The 17,229-nt window shown below is 43.0% G+C and overlaps 1 protein-coding gene across 1 annotated transcript; it reads left to right on the top strand.

Annotated features, from left to right (window-relative positions):
• Positions 1 to 11,011: 11,011 nt before the first annotated feature.
• On the top strand, positions 11,012 to 16,832 carry LOC139534319 (transcription factor Sox-19b-like). Its single transcript, XM_071333372.1, has 2 exons — positions 11,012 to 11,991; positions 14,086 to 16,832. The coding sequence occupies exons 1-2, from the start codon at positions 11,369 to 11,371 to the stop codon at positions 14,330 to 14,332; spliced, it is 870 nt and encodes a 289-aa protein (XP_071189473.1). The 5' UTR covers positions 11,012 to 11,368; the 3' UTR covers positions 14,333 to 16,832.
• Positions 16,833 to 17,229: the final 397 nt, after the last annotated feature.

Here is a 17,229-nt window from a genome sequence, read left to right as displayed (position 1 = left end):
AAAACACTTCAGCGAGCAGGCCTTTCTAATCGACCTGGCCTGGGTATCCTGGAAGGATATTGACCTCATTCTGTCAGTAGAGGATGCCTGGTTGTTCTTTAAAAGTGCTTTCCTCACCCTTCCTCACTTAAATAAGCATGCCCCATTCAAAAAAATGTAGAACCAGGAACAAATATAGCCCTTGGTTCACTCCAGACCTGACTGCCCTTGACCAGCACAAAAACATCCTGTGGCGTACTGCGTTAGCATTGAATAGCCCCCACGATATGCAACTTTTCAGGGAAGTTAGGAACCAATATACACAGGCAGTTAGGAAAGCAAAGGCTAGCTTTTTCAAACAGAAATTTGCATCCTGCATCCTCTTTCTAAGGTCTTCGAAAGCCAAGTTAACAAACAGATCACCGACCATTTCGAATCCCACCGTACCTTCTCCACTACGCAATCTGGTTTCCAAGCTGGTCATGGGCGCACCTCAGCCATGCTCAAGGTCCTAAACGATATCATAACCGCCATCGATAAAAGACAATACTGTGCAGCCGTATTCATCGACCTGGCCAAGGCTTTCGACTCTGTCAATCACCACATTCTTATCGGCAGACTCAACAGCCTTGGTTTCTCAAATGACTGCCTCGCCTGGTTCACCAACTACTTCTCAGACAGAGTTCAGTGTGTCAAATCGGAGGGCCTGTTTTCCGGACCTCTGGCAGTCTCTTTGGGGGTGCCACAGGGTTCAATTCTCGGGCCGACTCTTTTCTCTGTATACATCAATGATGTCGCTCTTGCTGCTGGTAATTCTCTGATCCACCTCTACGCAGACGACACCATTCTGTATACTTCTGGCCCTTCTTTGGATACTGTGTTAACTAACCTCCAGACGAGCTTCAATGCCATACAACTCTCCTTCCGTGGCATCCACCTGCTCTTAAATGCAAGTAAAACTAAATGCATGCTCTTCAACCAATCGCTGCCCGCACCTGCCCGCCCGTCCAGCATCACTACTCTAGACGGTTCTGACTTAGAATATGTGGACAATTATAAGTACCTAGGTGTCTGGTTAGACTGTAAGCTCTCCTTCCAGACTTACATTAAGCATCTTCAATCCAAAATGAAATCTAGAATTGGCTTCCTATTTCACAACAAAGCATGCCAAACATACCCTCGTAAAACTAACTATCCTACCGATCCTTGACTTCGGCGATGTCATTTATAAAATAGCCTCCAACACTCTACTCAACAAATTGGATGCAGTCTATCACAGTGCCATCCGTTTTGTCACCAAAGTCCCAAATACTACCCACCACTGCGACCTGTATGCTTTTGTTGACTGACCCTTGCTTAATATTCGTCGCCAAACCCACTGGCTCCAGGTCATCTATACGTCTTTTCTAGGTAAATCCCCGCCTTATCTCAGCTCACTGGTCACAATAGCAGCACCCACCCGTAGCATGCGCTCCAGCAGGTATATTTCACTGGTCACCCCCAAAGCCAATTCCTCCTTTGGCCACCTTTCCTTCCAGTTCTCTGCTGCCAATGACTGGAACGAATTGCAAAATTCCCTGAAGCTGGAGACTCATATCTCCCTCACTAGCTTTAAGCATCAGCTGTCAGAGCAGCTCACAGATCACTGCACCTGTACATAGCCCATCTGTAATTAGCCCATCCAACTACCTCATCCCCATATTGTTATTTTTTACTTTTTTGCTCCTTTGCACCCCAGTATCTCTACTTGCAAATTCATTTTCTACACATCTATCACTCCAGTGTTTAATTGCTAAATTGTAATTACTTCACCGCTCTGGCCTATTTATTGCCTTACCTCCCTGATCTTATCTCATTTGCACACCCTGTATATAGATTTTTTTCCTATTGTGTTATTGACTGTATGTTTGTTTATTCCATGTGTAACTCTGTGTTGTTGTTTGTGTCGCATTGCTTTGCTTTATCTTAGCCAGGTCGCAGTTGTAGATGAGAACTTGTTCTCAATTGGCCTACCTGGTTAAATAAAGGGGAAAATATATATATATTAATCTCAGTATCCCTGCATATTAGTTTATGATAGCCCCTACTTTACTGAAGTTGCGAGACATTGCAAACCAAGAAATTGCAAGATACAGCATTCAATTTCGAGATACATATTTTGACTGCCGATAGATAGGCCTAGTTTACGGTTCTGACTCTGTCTGCCTGGTTGCCGACCTGCCTATACCTTGCCCCTCTCTCTCCACCCCTCACTAGCTCACTATGAAAGATGCAGGTGTTTGTGTTCTCGGAAGTACATTCCAAAAATACTGAATCTTAGGAGTTGATTCCTAGCAGAATAAAATATTGACAAATGGGAGTTGACACCGGGAGTTGACGTGCAAGGAGTCAAGGAATCAATTCTCCGCAACTATGTCATTGTTTTTAACAGTTGGAAAAAGAAAGAAAGACAAACGTCAGCAGCGAAGTCCTGTATGGCAATGCTTTGAGAAGTTAAATGGGAAGGAAATGCAAACTTTGCGATGTGGAATTGAGGTACAGTAATGATATTACAGGGACAATGTGTAACCATCTAAAAGGGACCCAAACGTTGCTGACAGCAGCTGCATTGTGAATTCACATGGAATTTAATAAATGTTTCTTGTCTTTAACTGAATAAAAAAACTGCCATTTATACATGAGGAAAAACTGTCAATTTCTCACATCCCTAGTATTAGTGGGACCCCCCGCCCAACAGGTGAATGATATCCACGAACTAAGGCTGCCTGGGCCGACGAGGAGCCACAAGAATCAGTGATAAGACCTGCCAGCGCACCCTCTCCACAGTTGGCTGAATCAGTTCCACAGGGGGGAATGCGTAAAGGAGGGTCCGAGGTCACTGGTGCGCCAGAGCGTCCATTCCCAAAGGATCACTCAGGTCTCTCACCATGAAAAACATTCAACACTGTATGTTTTCTTGCAATGCGTTAAGATCTCCGTCGGCCCTGCCAAACCTCTTCCATATCTGGGTAACCACCCAGGGGTGTAACCTCCACTCTTAAGGGAGAGGGCCTCCCCTGAATAGCAGATCCACACCTAAGTTGAGGTACCCGGGAACATGCATCACCTGAAGCAAGAGAAAGTGCGCTACGCTCCACAGCCACAGGGAGCACACTAATGTGAGGAGGGGGAGAGACCGGGCCCCTCTCTGCCTGTAGATGTAAGCCACCATGTAGGATGTAGTGTAGGATTAGCATTAGCCACACCTGTGTTAGCCAATGGAGCTAGATAGCCAGCCAGCTTACCATCCACCAGAGGTGTGTGCACCATCCCCGCCTTCTCCATCCCCTCCAAATCCATGAAGTGCAAATACCCATGCAGCATCATTTTAGAGGAATGCGGCTTGGAACAGGTTGTCGTCAATTCCTCACTGAAATCCGTTAAAAATAGGCAGGTGGTGCTTGACTGAGGTGGTCACAGGGGGCAGATACTTCTCTCCGAACCTGGATGATTTCTGCCGCGGGAGGGGGGGTCACTCCATTTCCAAACGTGGCACAGTTCTCTGAACGACACGTTGGATACCAGGGCTTCCTTCCGCTACACCCATACCATGAGGAGGTGGCTACGCTGGAACTAAATCCTCCTCATCAACTGAGAAACCCTCGGAGCCTGCAAGGGACACCATGTCCTCATCCAAACCTGAGCCCTGTGCATCACCGTGGAAGACCGAGTCAGCCGGCTCACTATTGCCCTGCTGGGAGGCTAGTTCCATCTCCCCGGACCACAGCCCCAAATCCCTCCATGTGTCCTGCAACTCAGCCGAGGTACTGGCATTCAGGAGAGGAAGGTCGCCATTGGTAACCCCAAGCTTTCTCAAGAATACTGCACGTCTATCCAAGGAGTTTGAACGCAGCCGCTGGCAATGTGAATATGGACTGGTTCAAGCAAGGGCCGCCTGAGCTCGCTTCAAGCCGAAACAAAATAACCCCATAGGAGAAACAAAATAACCACATGACTGGGTACATGGTCGCAAAACCCGTACCCGGCTTAGCCTTTGTCATCTAAACGCATTTTTTTGCCATCTTACTCTTAGTTTTCTTATCACAAACAATTTGTTATTCTTTAATTTGCTTGTGATTAGAAAACTATGAAAACAAATACAAACTCCAGCACACAACGTCCAGGGCTCGCTCTATCACAAACGGACAGTTAAGTTGGCGCCAAGTGAGATAGTCTCGTGTTCCAAAAATGTTTGTTTTTAGTAGCGTGAATCGTTCCTGCTCACATCGAGGTGAAGAGTCGAAGAATTTAAAGAATGAATCCGAGCCTCATGCTTATCACCTGTGGAAGGCGGGGCTTCCAGCGAGTCACGGATTCCATTGGCCTTGTCAGGCGTGATTTTAGTTCTTCAATGGACGTCACAAGAGTGCGCCTCCCCATAGTTGTGTTGTACCGACAGTATTAACTGAAAGGGAACATTATAGGCTCCAAACCACTACAATTGTGACAGAAATCACTGAGAAATGTGATCCAACTGATTTCAGATCAGTCTTTGAGTTCACAACAACAACAGGCAAAGTCACAGACAGTATATAGACCGTGTAGTCTATACTCACATCCTAAAGCACACTACCACTAGGATGGTGGTGCAGTGGATAGCTACTGTCTTACAGGCTCCTGACCAATTCTGCTATTTTGTGTGTTTTTTTACGTTGATCTTTGTAATGTTTCCCTCATCATTTTCTATCACGAAAAACTGCTTTTGGACATCAGAACAGCTATAACTAACCTCGATTTGGATGAAGATTTTTACTTCAACTCTGGATGTTCTGCTTACACCGGACCAGGCCCTGTTCCCCGGGATTCGAAAGCGGAAGCAGCGGTGAAAGAGAGGCAAGTGAGGCTGCGTCTTGACTACATTGGTGAGCAAGTAGACCGCCATAGCCCTGGGTTGTTGGCAAATGTGCAGTCACTGGAGAACAAACTAGATGATCTCCGTTTGAGACTATCCTATCAACAGACATGGATATACAACTCGCTGGTTTTTCTAAGCATCGTCAAGAAAGTTCTACAGCTGCACCATTGACAGCATCTTGACTGGCTCCATTACCACTTATTACGGCAACTGCATGGCACCCGACCGCAAGGTGCTACAGTGGTTGGCCATCCAGGACCTATATACCAGGCAGTGTCAGAGGAAGGCCCAAGCCATAGACTGTTCTCTCTGCTACCGTACGACAAGCGGTACCAGTACACCAAGTCTGGAACTAACCGGACCCTGAGCAGCTTCTACCCCCAAGCCATAAGAATACGAAACAAGACTGCTAAATAGTTAATCAAATGGCTACCCGGACTACCTGCATTGACCCTCTATTGCACTAACTCTCTTGCACTGACTCTATGCACACACAGTGGACTCTACCCACACACTCACACATACTTACACTGACATCCTAACACACACACTACATACGCCCACACACACATACTGTAGCACGTGCACACATGCATACTGATGCCACACACACACCCACACACACACTCACACGGACACACACATTCAAACTCACCACATATGCTGCTGCTACTGTCTATTATCTATCCTGTTGCCTAGTCAATTTCCCCCTACCTATATGTACATAGCTACCTAAATTACCTCGTACCCCTGCACATCGACTCGGTACTGGTACTCCCTGTATATAGCCATGTTACTTTTACTCGTTATTGTTCAAGTTTAAAATGTAATGTTTTTAATATCACATGCACAGTACAGGGAAATGCCTTTCTTGCAAGCTCCAAACCCAACAATGCAGTATTAAATAATCAATATTAATGTAGCACTAAAAATAACATAAGGTAGAACAAAAACACACAAGAAATAGAAATAAGAAGAACACAAGAAAGTATGAAGATATATACAGTTGAAGTCGGAAGTTTACATACACCTTAGCCAAATACATTTAAACTCAGTTTTTCACAATTCCTGGCATTTAATCCTAGTAAAAATTCCCTGTCTTAGGTCAGTTAGGATCACCACTTTATTTTACGAATGTTAAATGTCAGAATAATAGTAGGGAGAATGATTTCTTTCAGCTTTTATTTCTTTCATCACATTCCCAGTGGGTCAGAAGTTTACATACACTCAATTAGTATTTGGTAGCATTGCCTTTAAATTGTTTAACCTGAGTCAAACGTTTTGGGTAGCCTTCCACAAGCTTCCCACAATAAGTTGGGTGAATTTTGGCCCATTCCCCCTGACAGAACTGGTGTAACTGAGTCAGGTTTGTAGACCTCCTTGCTCGCACACGCTTTTTCAGTTCTGCCCACACATTTTCAAAAGGATTGAGGTCAGGGCTTTGTGATGGCCACTCCAATACCTTGACTTTGTTGTCCTTAAGCCATTTTGACACAACTTTGGAAGTATGCTTGGGGTCATTGTCCATTTAGGAGACCCATTTGCGACCAAGCTTTAACTTCCTGACTGATGTATTGAGATGTTTCTTCAATATATCCACATAATTTCCCTTCCTCATGATGCCATCTATTTTGTGAAGTGCACCAGTCCCTCCTGCAGCAAAGCAACCCCACAACATGATGCTGCCACCCCCGTGCTTCACGGTTGGGATGCTGTTCTTCGGCTTGCAAGCCTCCCCCTTTTTGCCTCCAAACATAACGATGGTCATTATGGCCAAACAGTTCTATTTTTGTTTCATCAGACTAGAGGACATTTCTCCAAAGAGTACGATCTTTGTCCCCATGTGCAGTTGCAAACTGTAGTCTGGCTTTTTTATGGCGGTTTTGGAGCAGTGGCTTCTTCCTTGCTGAGCGGCCTTTCAGGTTATGACGATATAGGACTCGTTTTACTGTGGATATAGATACTTTTGTACCTGTTTCCTCCAGCATCTTCACAAGGTCCTTTGCTGATGTTCTGGGATTGATTTGCACTTTTCGCACCAAAATATGTTCATCTCTTGGAGACAGAACACGTCTTCTTCTTGAGCGATATGACAGCTGCGTGGTCCCATGGTGTTTATACTTGCCTACTATTGTTTGTACAGATGAACGTGGTACCTTCAGGCATTTGGAAATTGCTCCCAAGGATGAACCAGACTTGTGGAGGTCTACAATTTTTTTTCTGAGGTCTTGGCTGATTTCTTTTGATTTTCCCATGATGTCAAGCAAAGAGGCACTGAGTTTGAAAGTAGGCCTTGAAATACATCCACAGGTACACCTCCAATTGACTCAAATTATGTCAATTAGCTGATCAGAAGCTTCTAAAGCCATGACATTATTTTCTGGAATTTTCCAAGCTGTTTAAAGGCACAGTCAACTTAGTGTATGTAAACTTCTGACCCACTGGAATTGTGATACAGTGAATTATAAGTGAAATAATCTGTCTGTAAACAATTGTTGGAAAAATTATTTGTGTCATGCACAAAGTACATGTCCTAACCGACTTGCCAAAACTATAGTTTGTTAAAGAAATTGGTGGAGTGGTTGAAAAAAAGAGTTTTAATGACTTCAACCTAAGTTTATGTAAACTTCCGACTTCAACTGTACAGGGTCAGTTCCAATACCATATTTACAATGTGCAAGGATACTAGAGTGATGGAGGTAGATATGTATAGGGGTAAGGTGACTAACCATCAGGATGTATGATAAACAGAGTAGCAGCAGCGTAAATTATGATTGTATGTGAGTGTATGTGTGTGCGCGATTGTGTAGAGTCAGTATAAATGTGTGTGCATGTTATGTGTGTGATGGAGTGTAATTGTGTGTGAGTGTGTAGAGTCCTTGAGTGTGCAGAGACAATGTAAAAAATAAAATACAAGGGTCAACTCAGTCTGTGTAGCCATTCTGTTAGTTATTTAACAATCTTATGGCTTGGGGATAGAAGCTGTTCAGGAGCCTGTTTGTGTCATATTTGATGCACCGGTACCGCTTGCCGTGCAGAAGCAGAGAGAACAGTCTGTGGTGCTTGGGTGGCTGGAGTCTTTAACAATTTTCTGGGCCTTCCTTTCACACCGCCTGATATAAAGGTCTTGGATGGCAGGGAGCTAGGCCCCAGTGATGTACTAGGCTGTCCGCACCACCCTCTGTAGCGCCATGTGATCGAGGGCGGTGCTGTTGCCATACCGAGCAGTGATGCAGCCAGTCAAGATGCTCTCAATGGTTTAGGTGTTTGTTGTTATTCGTTACTCACTGTGTATTTATTCCTTGTTACTATTTCTATTTGTATTTTTTTGTATCTTTATCTTAACTCTGCATTGTTGGAAAAGGACCTTTAGTAAGCATTTCACTATTAGTCTGCACCTGTTGTTTACAAAGTATGTGACAAATAAAATGTAGCATATGTGTAGAAATGCGAACTAACACCATATTTAAGTGATTAGTGATCTCTAATGATCTCTAATAGTAAACATATAGTACAATACCACAGGTGCTGCCGCACCAGTCAAATAGTATTGAAGCAAGGCCCGGGACAATGGTGTGAGTGTTTGGACTTTTGTCAAGCAGTAGGAATGGAAAACCTTGTTGCAACTTGCTGCTGCAGATTTTAACTTTCAAGGACTTGAAAACAGGATTTTAACATTGACAAAGAGTGGCCTAGGCAAAGTGGTGGGTGGTGCATTTACAGTATGTGTGTGTGTGTGTGTGTGTGTGTGTGTGTGTGTGTGTGTGTGTGTGTGTGTGTGTGTGTGTGTGTGTGTGTGTGTGTGTGTGTGTGTGTGTGTGTGTGTGTGTGTGTGTGTGTGTGTGTGTGTGTGTGTGTGTGTGTGTGTGTGTGTGTGTGTGTGTGTGCGTGCGTGTGTGTGTTTGAAGGGAGAGAAAAAGAGTGAAAGAGTGGAAAGAGACTGTGTGTCATGTCCGTGTGAGAGTGTGTGACTGAGGCAGAGGTCCTGAGTTGGCGAGTTGTTTTTGTACAAAAAAAGGAGAAAGAAGAAGAAAAAAACAGATTGGGAGAGAGAGAGAGAGAGAGTGGAAAAGAGGAGAGGAGAAAGGGAGGGAGTGTTGCAAAAGATTCCAAAGGGGGTTGTCTTGGAAACGGAAACGGCAGAGTGGAGCCTCACAATCCCCGGTGTGATTGGCGTCTGGGCGTTTCTGTCAGTCACGAACGGAGAAGACCAACACCTGGCTTCACCATACAATACACTCACACACAGTCACACACACTCAATCACACACCTGGCTGCACCATACAGAACACACACACTCTTTTCACACACACACCACACCTGCAACCCAAAGGCCTAAAACACACAAACACCACTCACCATACAAAACACACACACACACACACACACACTCTCTCACTCATTTACACACACTCTAAGGCTTGTAGCCCCCCACCAAGATGCACAATCACACACACCTGCACTCCATAGGCCTATACAGAACACACACAAACACACACTCTTACGTAACATACTGTACACCTGCACCAAACATACTCTCTCCCTCTAACACACTTACACTTACACACACACACAAAACACTCTTCAACACACCTGCCATCAAGCACATGCACTTAAACTCTTGCAGACACTGAGGTACCCAGAGAGAGAGAGAGACATTGAGAGTGAGTGAGAGAGAGAGCGATTTATAACGTTTGCCCGTCAGGTGTTGCCAGCCAGGTTACTCTCACAGAAACTGTCTCACCTATTGGGGGAACACACATACACACACCAACAGGTTATAACGTCTGGCAGCCAGGTGACTCTCACAGAAACTGTCTCACCTATTGCTCCTCTCTCACCTGAGCTCTTCCCATGGGTCACCTGGATACTAGAAACCTCAGAGAGCAACTAAAGACTGTCAGCAGATTCTAAACTTCACTGCGACCTGACAGCACCATGAGCTGTTTCAAAGTACAAAAAATCACTTTAAAAGTGCATTGACTATATTGGTAAAATGAAAGCACCAATTTACTGTATACACTAGGTCTATATTATCCAAAGATAACCACTTTAGCGATTCATCCATGTATTACTTTTTGATGGAGCTTGGAGAAGAGCATAGACCTGTAGCTATAGGCTCCACATCACTTGAATGATGACAGGTCTGTATCCTTTCCTTTCAAAATAATGGTATGAAAGGAAGGAGGATGTTGGGTACTAGGGTAAATAGAGAGACAGCATGCCCCTCGTAGGTTTGGGAAACATTAACAAAGACCTATTCCTTTGGAACTGCAGCATAAGAAAAGCTTCTATTTGGCCGAACCAACAGACCTTTTCCTCATTCTCATGGAACCCCACCGTGATTCTGTGCGCCATTGTAAGCGTATCAATACCATGTATAGAAGTCATGGACGTCTTTATAAGCTAACAATCGTTTGAACGATGTCAGACGTCTAGAAAACGAGCAGATACGCTCACAGACACAACAAACTAATTTGGTAAACGTAATTTGTCATTGTGGCTGTTGTTGTTGTGGACTGAATTAGGATTGTGTGAATTGTGTTCCAAGCGCAATAAAAGCATCCTTGTATAAAATAGCCTAAAAATGATTGTCTTGAAATGATGATGAAAACAAAAGTCGATGAAATATGTTAAAATATATTCATGTTTGATCATTTGTTTACATTTGGTCCGTTTTGCTCGTAATCGTGGAAGCACAAAAAGTAAAACGATTTTATGAACATCCATTCATGCGCATGCTGGCTGTGTGCCAAACTGCAAATGCCATGATTTTTTAACTCTTTATACTAAATAATTACAGCAGAAGTCACACTTTTAAATGAGTGTATGCGGGACTATTACTTTTTCTCATTGAAAAGCACCCCGTCCCTCTCACACACTTTCTATCGCTCATCAACAAGTGCTCCACTCCTCAGTGCCTCCAGCACATGCAACTCGCGCCCCCTCCTATAGTTAAGCAAATGAGCGCGCGCACGGGGAAGCTTATCGCGCTCGGGGATTGGTCCGGACCCTTCGAATACAATTATCTCCTGAAAAACCGCACGATTGAAATGGAATCACTTTTTTTGTCATCACGCAGGACTCTTCAGTTTACAGAATTGAGTCTCTACAGGTGGTTGTCTGCAACCCTGCGCAGAAAGAAATATCCTCACAGACTGAAGGGTTTTTAAATTCTAATATATTTATATTTTTACATGCGCAAACAATTCCTCAAATGTTTTATCGTTGAGTTTTCTCTCGCCTAATGACCGCTTTACACACCGACTCGTAATTTATTCCCGGTTGTTCGAATCGGGTGTGTCTTCTAATTAGTTGATTTGGAACACTTTGTGCATTCGGTTTCCATTTGTCATTCTAGAACGGGAAAACCACCCGGCCAAAAGCCGACAGGTAAGGTGACAAAGGCTGTGACTGTTTACTTTGTTTTTTATTTTTATTAATTTGAACTTGATTTATTTTGAACTGAGAAACTTTACAAGTTCCAGACAACTATGTATAACATGATGGAACACGAGTTGAAGCCCTCTGGGCAACAGCAGTCGCACCAAACCGCCATGTCTCCGGTCACCGGTAACTCTCACCCGGGGTCCAAATCCCTGTGTCCTCCGGGCGGGGACCCCATGGACAAGGTCAAAAGACCCATGAACGCCTTCATGGTCTGGTCTAGGGGCCAGCGCCGCAAGATGGCCCAGGAGAACCCCAAGATGCACAACTCTGAGATCAGCAAGCGGCTGGGCGCCGAGTGGAAGCTACTGACTGATGCTGAGAAGCGGCCATTCATTGACGAAGCAAAGCGCCTCAGGGCGGTGCACATGAAGGATTACCCCGATTACAAGTACAAACCACGCCGTAAATCCAAGCCCCTGCTCAAGAAGGACAACCAGATGGGAAAGTACCCTCTCTCTGCCGGGAACCTGCTGGCCGCCGCGCAGGGCCAAGGTGGGAGCCCCAGGATGGAGAGTTACGGGTGGGGCCCGGCGGGAGGTTACGCCGGGATGCAGAGCGAGGCCCTGGGCTACACTCAGCAGCTGCACCGCTACGACCTGTCCGCGCTCCAGTACCCCCAGGCCATGACCGCAGCACAGACGTATATGAACGGTGCCAACACTTACAGGTAGGATATGCTCCAGTTTTAAATTCCATTCCTCATCTTCTGATTCTAATGCCTAATTGAGAAGGACAATGTTTTATAGCTTTCATGTAAATCCAGTTTTGATAACGAGAGTTTAATGACAGTGCTCGCTCGCCAGTTGCTGCCGTTGTAATCTGACACCTGCATTTACTGAGTTTATTGCGTATTGTATGAAAAGGTCACCCTCAATACTTAACCTACCCCAACATTTGAAAGCTTGTACCCTTTTATATAGCCTAGACAACGTTTCTTATTTGATTTGGAACCAATTATAAAGTTGTCAGTGGCTCGGCAGTCTGAAGTTAGTAAATTTCCATCTTCTCGTTATTGTGATACGATTTGAGCTATTCTGAACAGAAACCCACTTTCTCTGCTTTAAACCAGTGGTTGCTGCAGAATCAATGTTGCACTAAATCAAGACTTATTGTTAAATCACATTACTTTAGGCCCAATTATTGCAAGAGCAGGTTATCACATAAAAAAAGGATATAGCCTGCTGTTTTTAATGGACCATGAATTATTAATCGCCCAACATGGAATAAATTATTTAACATTACTTCTGCATTTTATTAGTTAATGCAGTATACAATCAGTACAGGTTCAGCCAGCTTCATGCCTTGTCAGTGTATTTCAAAATGTGTGTCAGATAATGAGCATGATGGGTTTTGAATTACTTGAGTTGCTCAAATTTAGTTAAACACTTGTTTGTAAAACACTTCCAACATTCTGACTCGCACACATTTGATGAATTTTAGAATCTGATTGGCAACAAACACATGGGGCCTAACTGGATTTGCCTGTTTAAAACTAAGATGAATTAGAACCCATGTCATGGACTCTGAACCCTCACCCATCCAACACAGAGCCATAACTTTTGTTTTGTCTTTCTCCCAATTGTTTTTCAGAAGATTACTTTTAATCTTACTTTTTCAGAAATGCTAAATATACTACACATTTAAGGATAAAATCATTTTAAAAAGTTTGACCTGTCATTTAACCTTTCATTTATTAAAACATTCTACCATATGTCTTCAGAACTTGGGTTAATATTTTTTACATTTTTATTTTTACTTTATTTTACCAGGCTAGTCTCATGGAGATTAAAAATCTCTAACAAGAAACCGGGCCAAAATAACAGCGCACACAGTTTCACACTTGCAACAAAGAACTGCAGTTTTAAAAACATACAATTGGTTAAGTGTAGGTTGTTTACTTGTTTTCAGGCCTGTGGATTGTAGAGCATGTGTAGAGGCCCACTCTATGGGAAAGCTTTGTGTGTGGTCCTTTACCCACAATCCTCTAGTCCGCATCAGTGCCTTCTCCCAGGCCTCTTGCAGAGAGACACCAGTGATTCATTTAGTTTCATTTAAAAAGAAATTGCGTAATTAACACATTCACACCGCTTTTTCATGCTTCCAATGTAAAATAATTCCTCAGCCTGCTATCTTTAAGCGCCTTTAGTTGGTTTATGAATTCTTTAACTGAGAATATCTTCAGTTTGCTTCATGGTGCTGTAGTTGGTGGCCTAACTAGTCTGGACCTGTCCTGTCCTGTCCCCAATCCCCATCCCATGCTGTTTGTAAACAGACAGGGTGGATTCCATGGGCTCTCCCTCAAGGTGACTCATTTCTGGTCACATCAGATCTATGCATGTCTGTCTGCACCCAGTATAATCTATTGCATGCCCCTCTTCTGACTGTCATGCAGGTGTAATTATTTAATTCAGATGGGTCTGTCTTGGAATCAATATGAATCTGCACTCTTTTTATTTGACAAATCCACACTAATATCCCAAAGAAAATACTGAACTTGTTGCGAATTTTAGATGAAACTGAAAAATTGGACACTTCATAATCGGTCCGTTCTTTACGACACGTTTCGGAAATACATGATTTGTATTAAACTGAGTAGACATGATTGTCTGTCATGTAGAATAGTCTAATCGGGTCTACGCTATGTGTTGCGTGTGTCCCTGACAATTTAGTGGCGTGGCCCGACATGGCATACTGTAGCATAACATTCATATAATTTAGTCAATAACAGCATCTCCCCCCCCCCCCCCCCTCTCCTCCTCAGCCCTATGTCTTACAGCAGCAGCCACCAGCAGCCCAACCCAGTCATGTCCATGGTGAAGCCAGAGCCAGTGTCGCACTCCCCGACTGGTGGACCTAACCACCACCGTGGGCCTCTCCAGGGGGACCTGAGGGATATGATTAGTATGTACATCCCTGGGGGGGACACCAATGACCCTGTCTCCCAGAGAGGAGGCTACAGCGTCCAGCAACACTATCTCAGTGGGACTGTGCCTCTTACTCATATCTAGGGATTGGTGGGATAGTGACTGGGACTCAATGTGAGTGTGCTGGCTTGGAGAGGCACAAGGAAGTGGATGGTTATGTCACACACGCTGGGCACAACATTGTCAGACCCACTCATTATGGTCCCGTGTTGCGTTTATAAAAAACAGTGACTTTATATAAAAAAAATGTTATTTTTCTACCTCTGCATTTTGACTACAATAATGAGCCCACCCTCGTCCATCCTGTCCTCTGTCCCAAGACTAGGTTGTTTCGTTCAGTCGCCCATCCACTTCTTGGACGGAGACCCTTCTCAATTAACTTCTCATTATGACGGACTGCTGTACTGTACATAGACTTTATGATGATTAAATGTTTGTTTGTGTACATATATTTTTTTTCCCCTATTTGACAAAAACTGAGCTTGACATCACAAGCTTCCATTCAAAAATGCCCAGGCCCCTATGTATGTCACAAAGCATGTGACTGTAGTATGTTCACAATTGTTCCATTGTGTTCTGCCTCCTGTCTTGTCCTACTGGCACAGTAGTGTCGGCCCCTCGGGTTGATCGGTAATCATCATGAACTAAACCAACCGGGAGAGAGACACGGGCAGTGTCCCAAATGGCACCCTATTCCCCATATAGTGGTCTACTTTTGACCTGGGCCCTGCATGGTCAAAAGTAGTGCACTATAAAGGGAATAGGGTGCCATTTGGGATGCAGAACAGAGGGGGCCCCACCACGGGAACGCAACACACTGGGAACCGGGTCAGTCAATCACTATCCTAAGGCCAGTGACATACAAATCACATGACCCACCACAAGGATTCTGAGGATTGTGATTCCTGAACTGTTTTTGTTTGTGTGGCCCAATGGGGCCTCTCTCGGAACGGAACATCTCAAATCAACTAACCACTTGCTAGTGCAGTGAAATGGGGAGACCAAGGGAGAAATGCACAGAGTATAACTTGAATGAAGTGTCTTATTTTTTTTTTTATATACAAGTATGGCCACTTGGTGCCTTCTACTGCTTTGTGAGTAAGCGTGCTTGTTTAAAGCCAATTAAATTTCATAGGATGACATGGTATAGTCTGTTGGACAATCTTTTGAGTTCATTGGATCCAATGGAAACAAGTATGTGAGATGAACTGGTGTGTTTAGTAGTACTGTATGTCCAAACCCCATACCAATACATTTTGGTTTGTCTTCAACTTTTTTTTCTTTTTTAAGTTGAAGGAAAAATCCACTCATTCTTTATTTATTTTTTATTTTTTTTTTCATTAGTCCAATGTTGAAACAGTCCCTAAATGTTTTGCATGTCAGCAGTCAAGTTTAAGATATATGGTTTTCAAGAAGTGTCACTTGCCACGTGTTTTGTATCATGTGGCAAGTGACACTTTGCTTCTAGAAAATCATATCTTAAACTTGACTGCTGACATGCAAAACATTTGGTGACTATCAACAATAAACAAAATGCAAATAGTTTGCGCTGTCCTTTAACATAACCCCTTGCTGCTGCAATGAGTTTTACATTTGACAATGTAATTGTTTGCATTAGTCATCCATTTTTTTAAACTTGTTTTGTAAATGCTATTAGGAGTTGTCCCAAGTTCTTAATGTTTATTGTTCAGATACCCCTGTTGTGTTCTGCAGGTTTTAATTGTGTTCATAGAATATAATTAACTGAATGACATTTTATACAAATGCTGCATTCTATTGAATTTTATTTTTACAAAATACATTTGAATGATTTTTCTCTAGCTCGGCAACTGTTTGTATGGATTTCTACTCATCCAACCAAGCACCGTTAGTACATTCTGCCTGGGCAACTAATGGTAGAGATTTAAAATCTATTAATTTTACAATAAATGTCTCCATGTTCTCCAGCTTCTCAGTTTCATATTTGAGTTGCCTGCTGCTTAAGGTCTTCAGATAACACATTCTACTTTTTATAATTCTACAAAATGACTGACAAAAGGAGTTGGCATCCAGTTTTGTCTTACGTTTCCTGTTGTAACAAGACTTGAGGGTTAAATTTCATTTGTCTTTCATCTCACAACACCCTCTAACTAATTTATGAATAGTAAAACAGTGCTGCTAAAAGTTAGAATCCATTTTATAATTTTTTGCAGTCTGAAACTGGAAGTGGTACATTTTTAGGCTGTGGGAGTGGTTGAACCACATCAAATTATAACCATTCTGGAACTGTCATGTTCCAACAGTCCATTTTTAGTATTGTACAACCCACTAAAGAACTTGCATAAAAAAAGGGAATGAATCAAATTATTTTAAGTTGGGTTTAAATACTATAATTTATATGAAAGGAATGTTTATTGCAATCCAAGTGTGTAAAACTTAACTTTTTTTTGAATTTATTTAGTTGTCTAATCCTTGTTTGAGTCTTGCAACTTTTGATGTGCATTGTGTATAAATAAGCAATTTGAGGCACCTATACTAAGGGTATTTTTGTTAACTCATTTTCATATGTGGCATGGATGACAAGTATTAAAACGTTTTTAAATCCTCTGGTCTCCAAATATATTCCTTGCAGTTTTTTGGGACATTTTCAGCTATTTTGTTCTCTAAACGTTTACATTTTAGAAATGCGCTCCATTGTAAAACATGTAAATCAGTATAGCACTTTCAGGAAGATGACGCACCATTTATAGGCTATTCTTTGGAAATTCCCGGCACAGGCTACAATTGTGCCAGTATGAATAATGCGTAGATTACACGTCAGATTAGGAGGTCGATTCATCCATCGGTGAAGGTTTTTGATATGGGACTCATTTGGAGCATATTTTGTCAGGCAATGTCGAGAAATAAGCGCATAATACAGGCTCTAAAAAATTCAATTATTTAATCCAATATTTTAAAACCAGCCAAAGTGACTGCTAATGTTTTACAACGCGTTATCAATT

The sequence above is a fragment of the Salvelinus alpinus genome, chromosome 11 (genome assembly GCF_045679555.1).
Source record: "Salvelinus alpinus chromosome 11, SLU_Salpinus.1, whole genome shotgun sequence".
In the NCBI taxonomy this organism is placed as follows: Eukaryota; Metazoa; Chordata; class Actinopteri; order Salmoniformes; family Salmonidae; genus Salvelinus; species Salvelinus alpinus.
This window is presented reverse-complemented; position numbering and strand designations above follow the sequence as displayed.

Bases quoted from the DNA above. Each gene is read 5' to 3' on its own strand.
- LOC139534319 (XM_071333372.1), top strand. From the start codon at position 11,369: ATGTATAACATGATGGAACACGAGTTGAAGCCCTCTGGGCAACAGCAG. The intron at 11,992-14,085 runs GTAGGATATGCT...TCTCCTCCTCAG, and splicing joins AACGGTGCCAACACTTACAG to CCCTATGTCTTACAGCAGCA.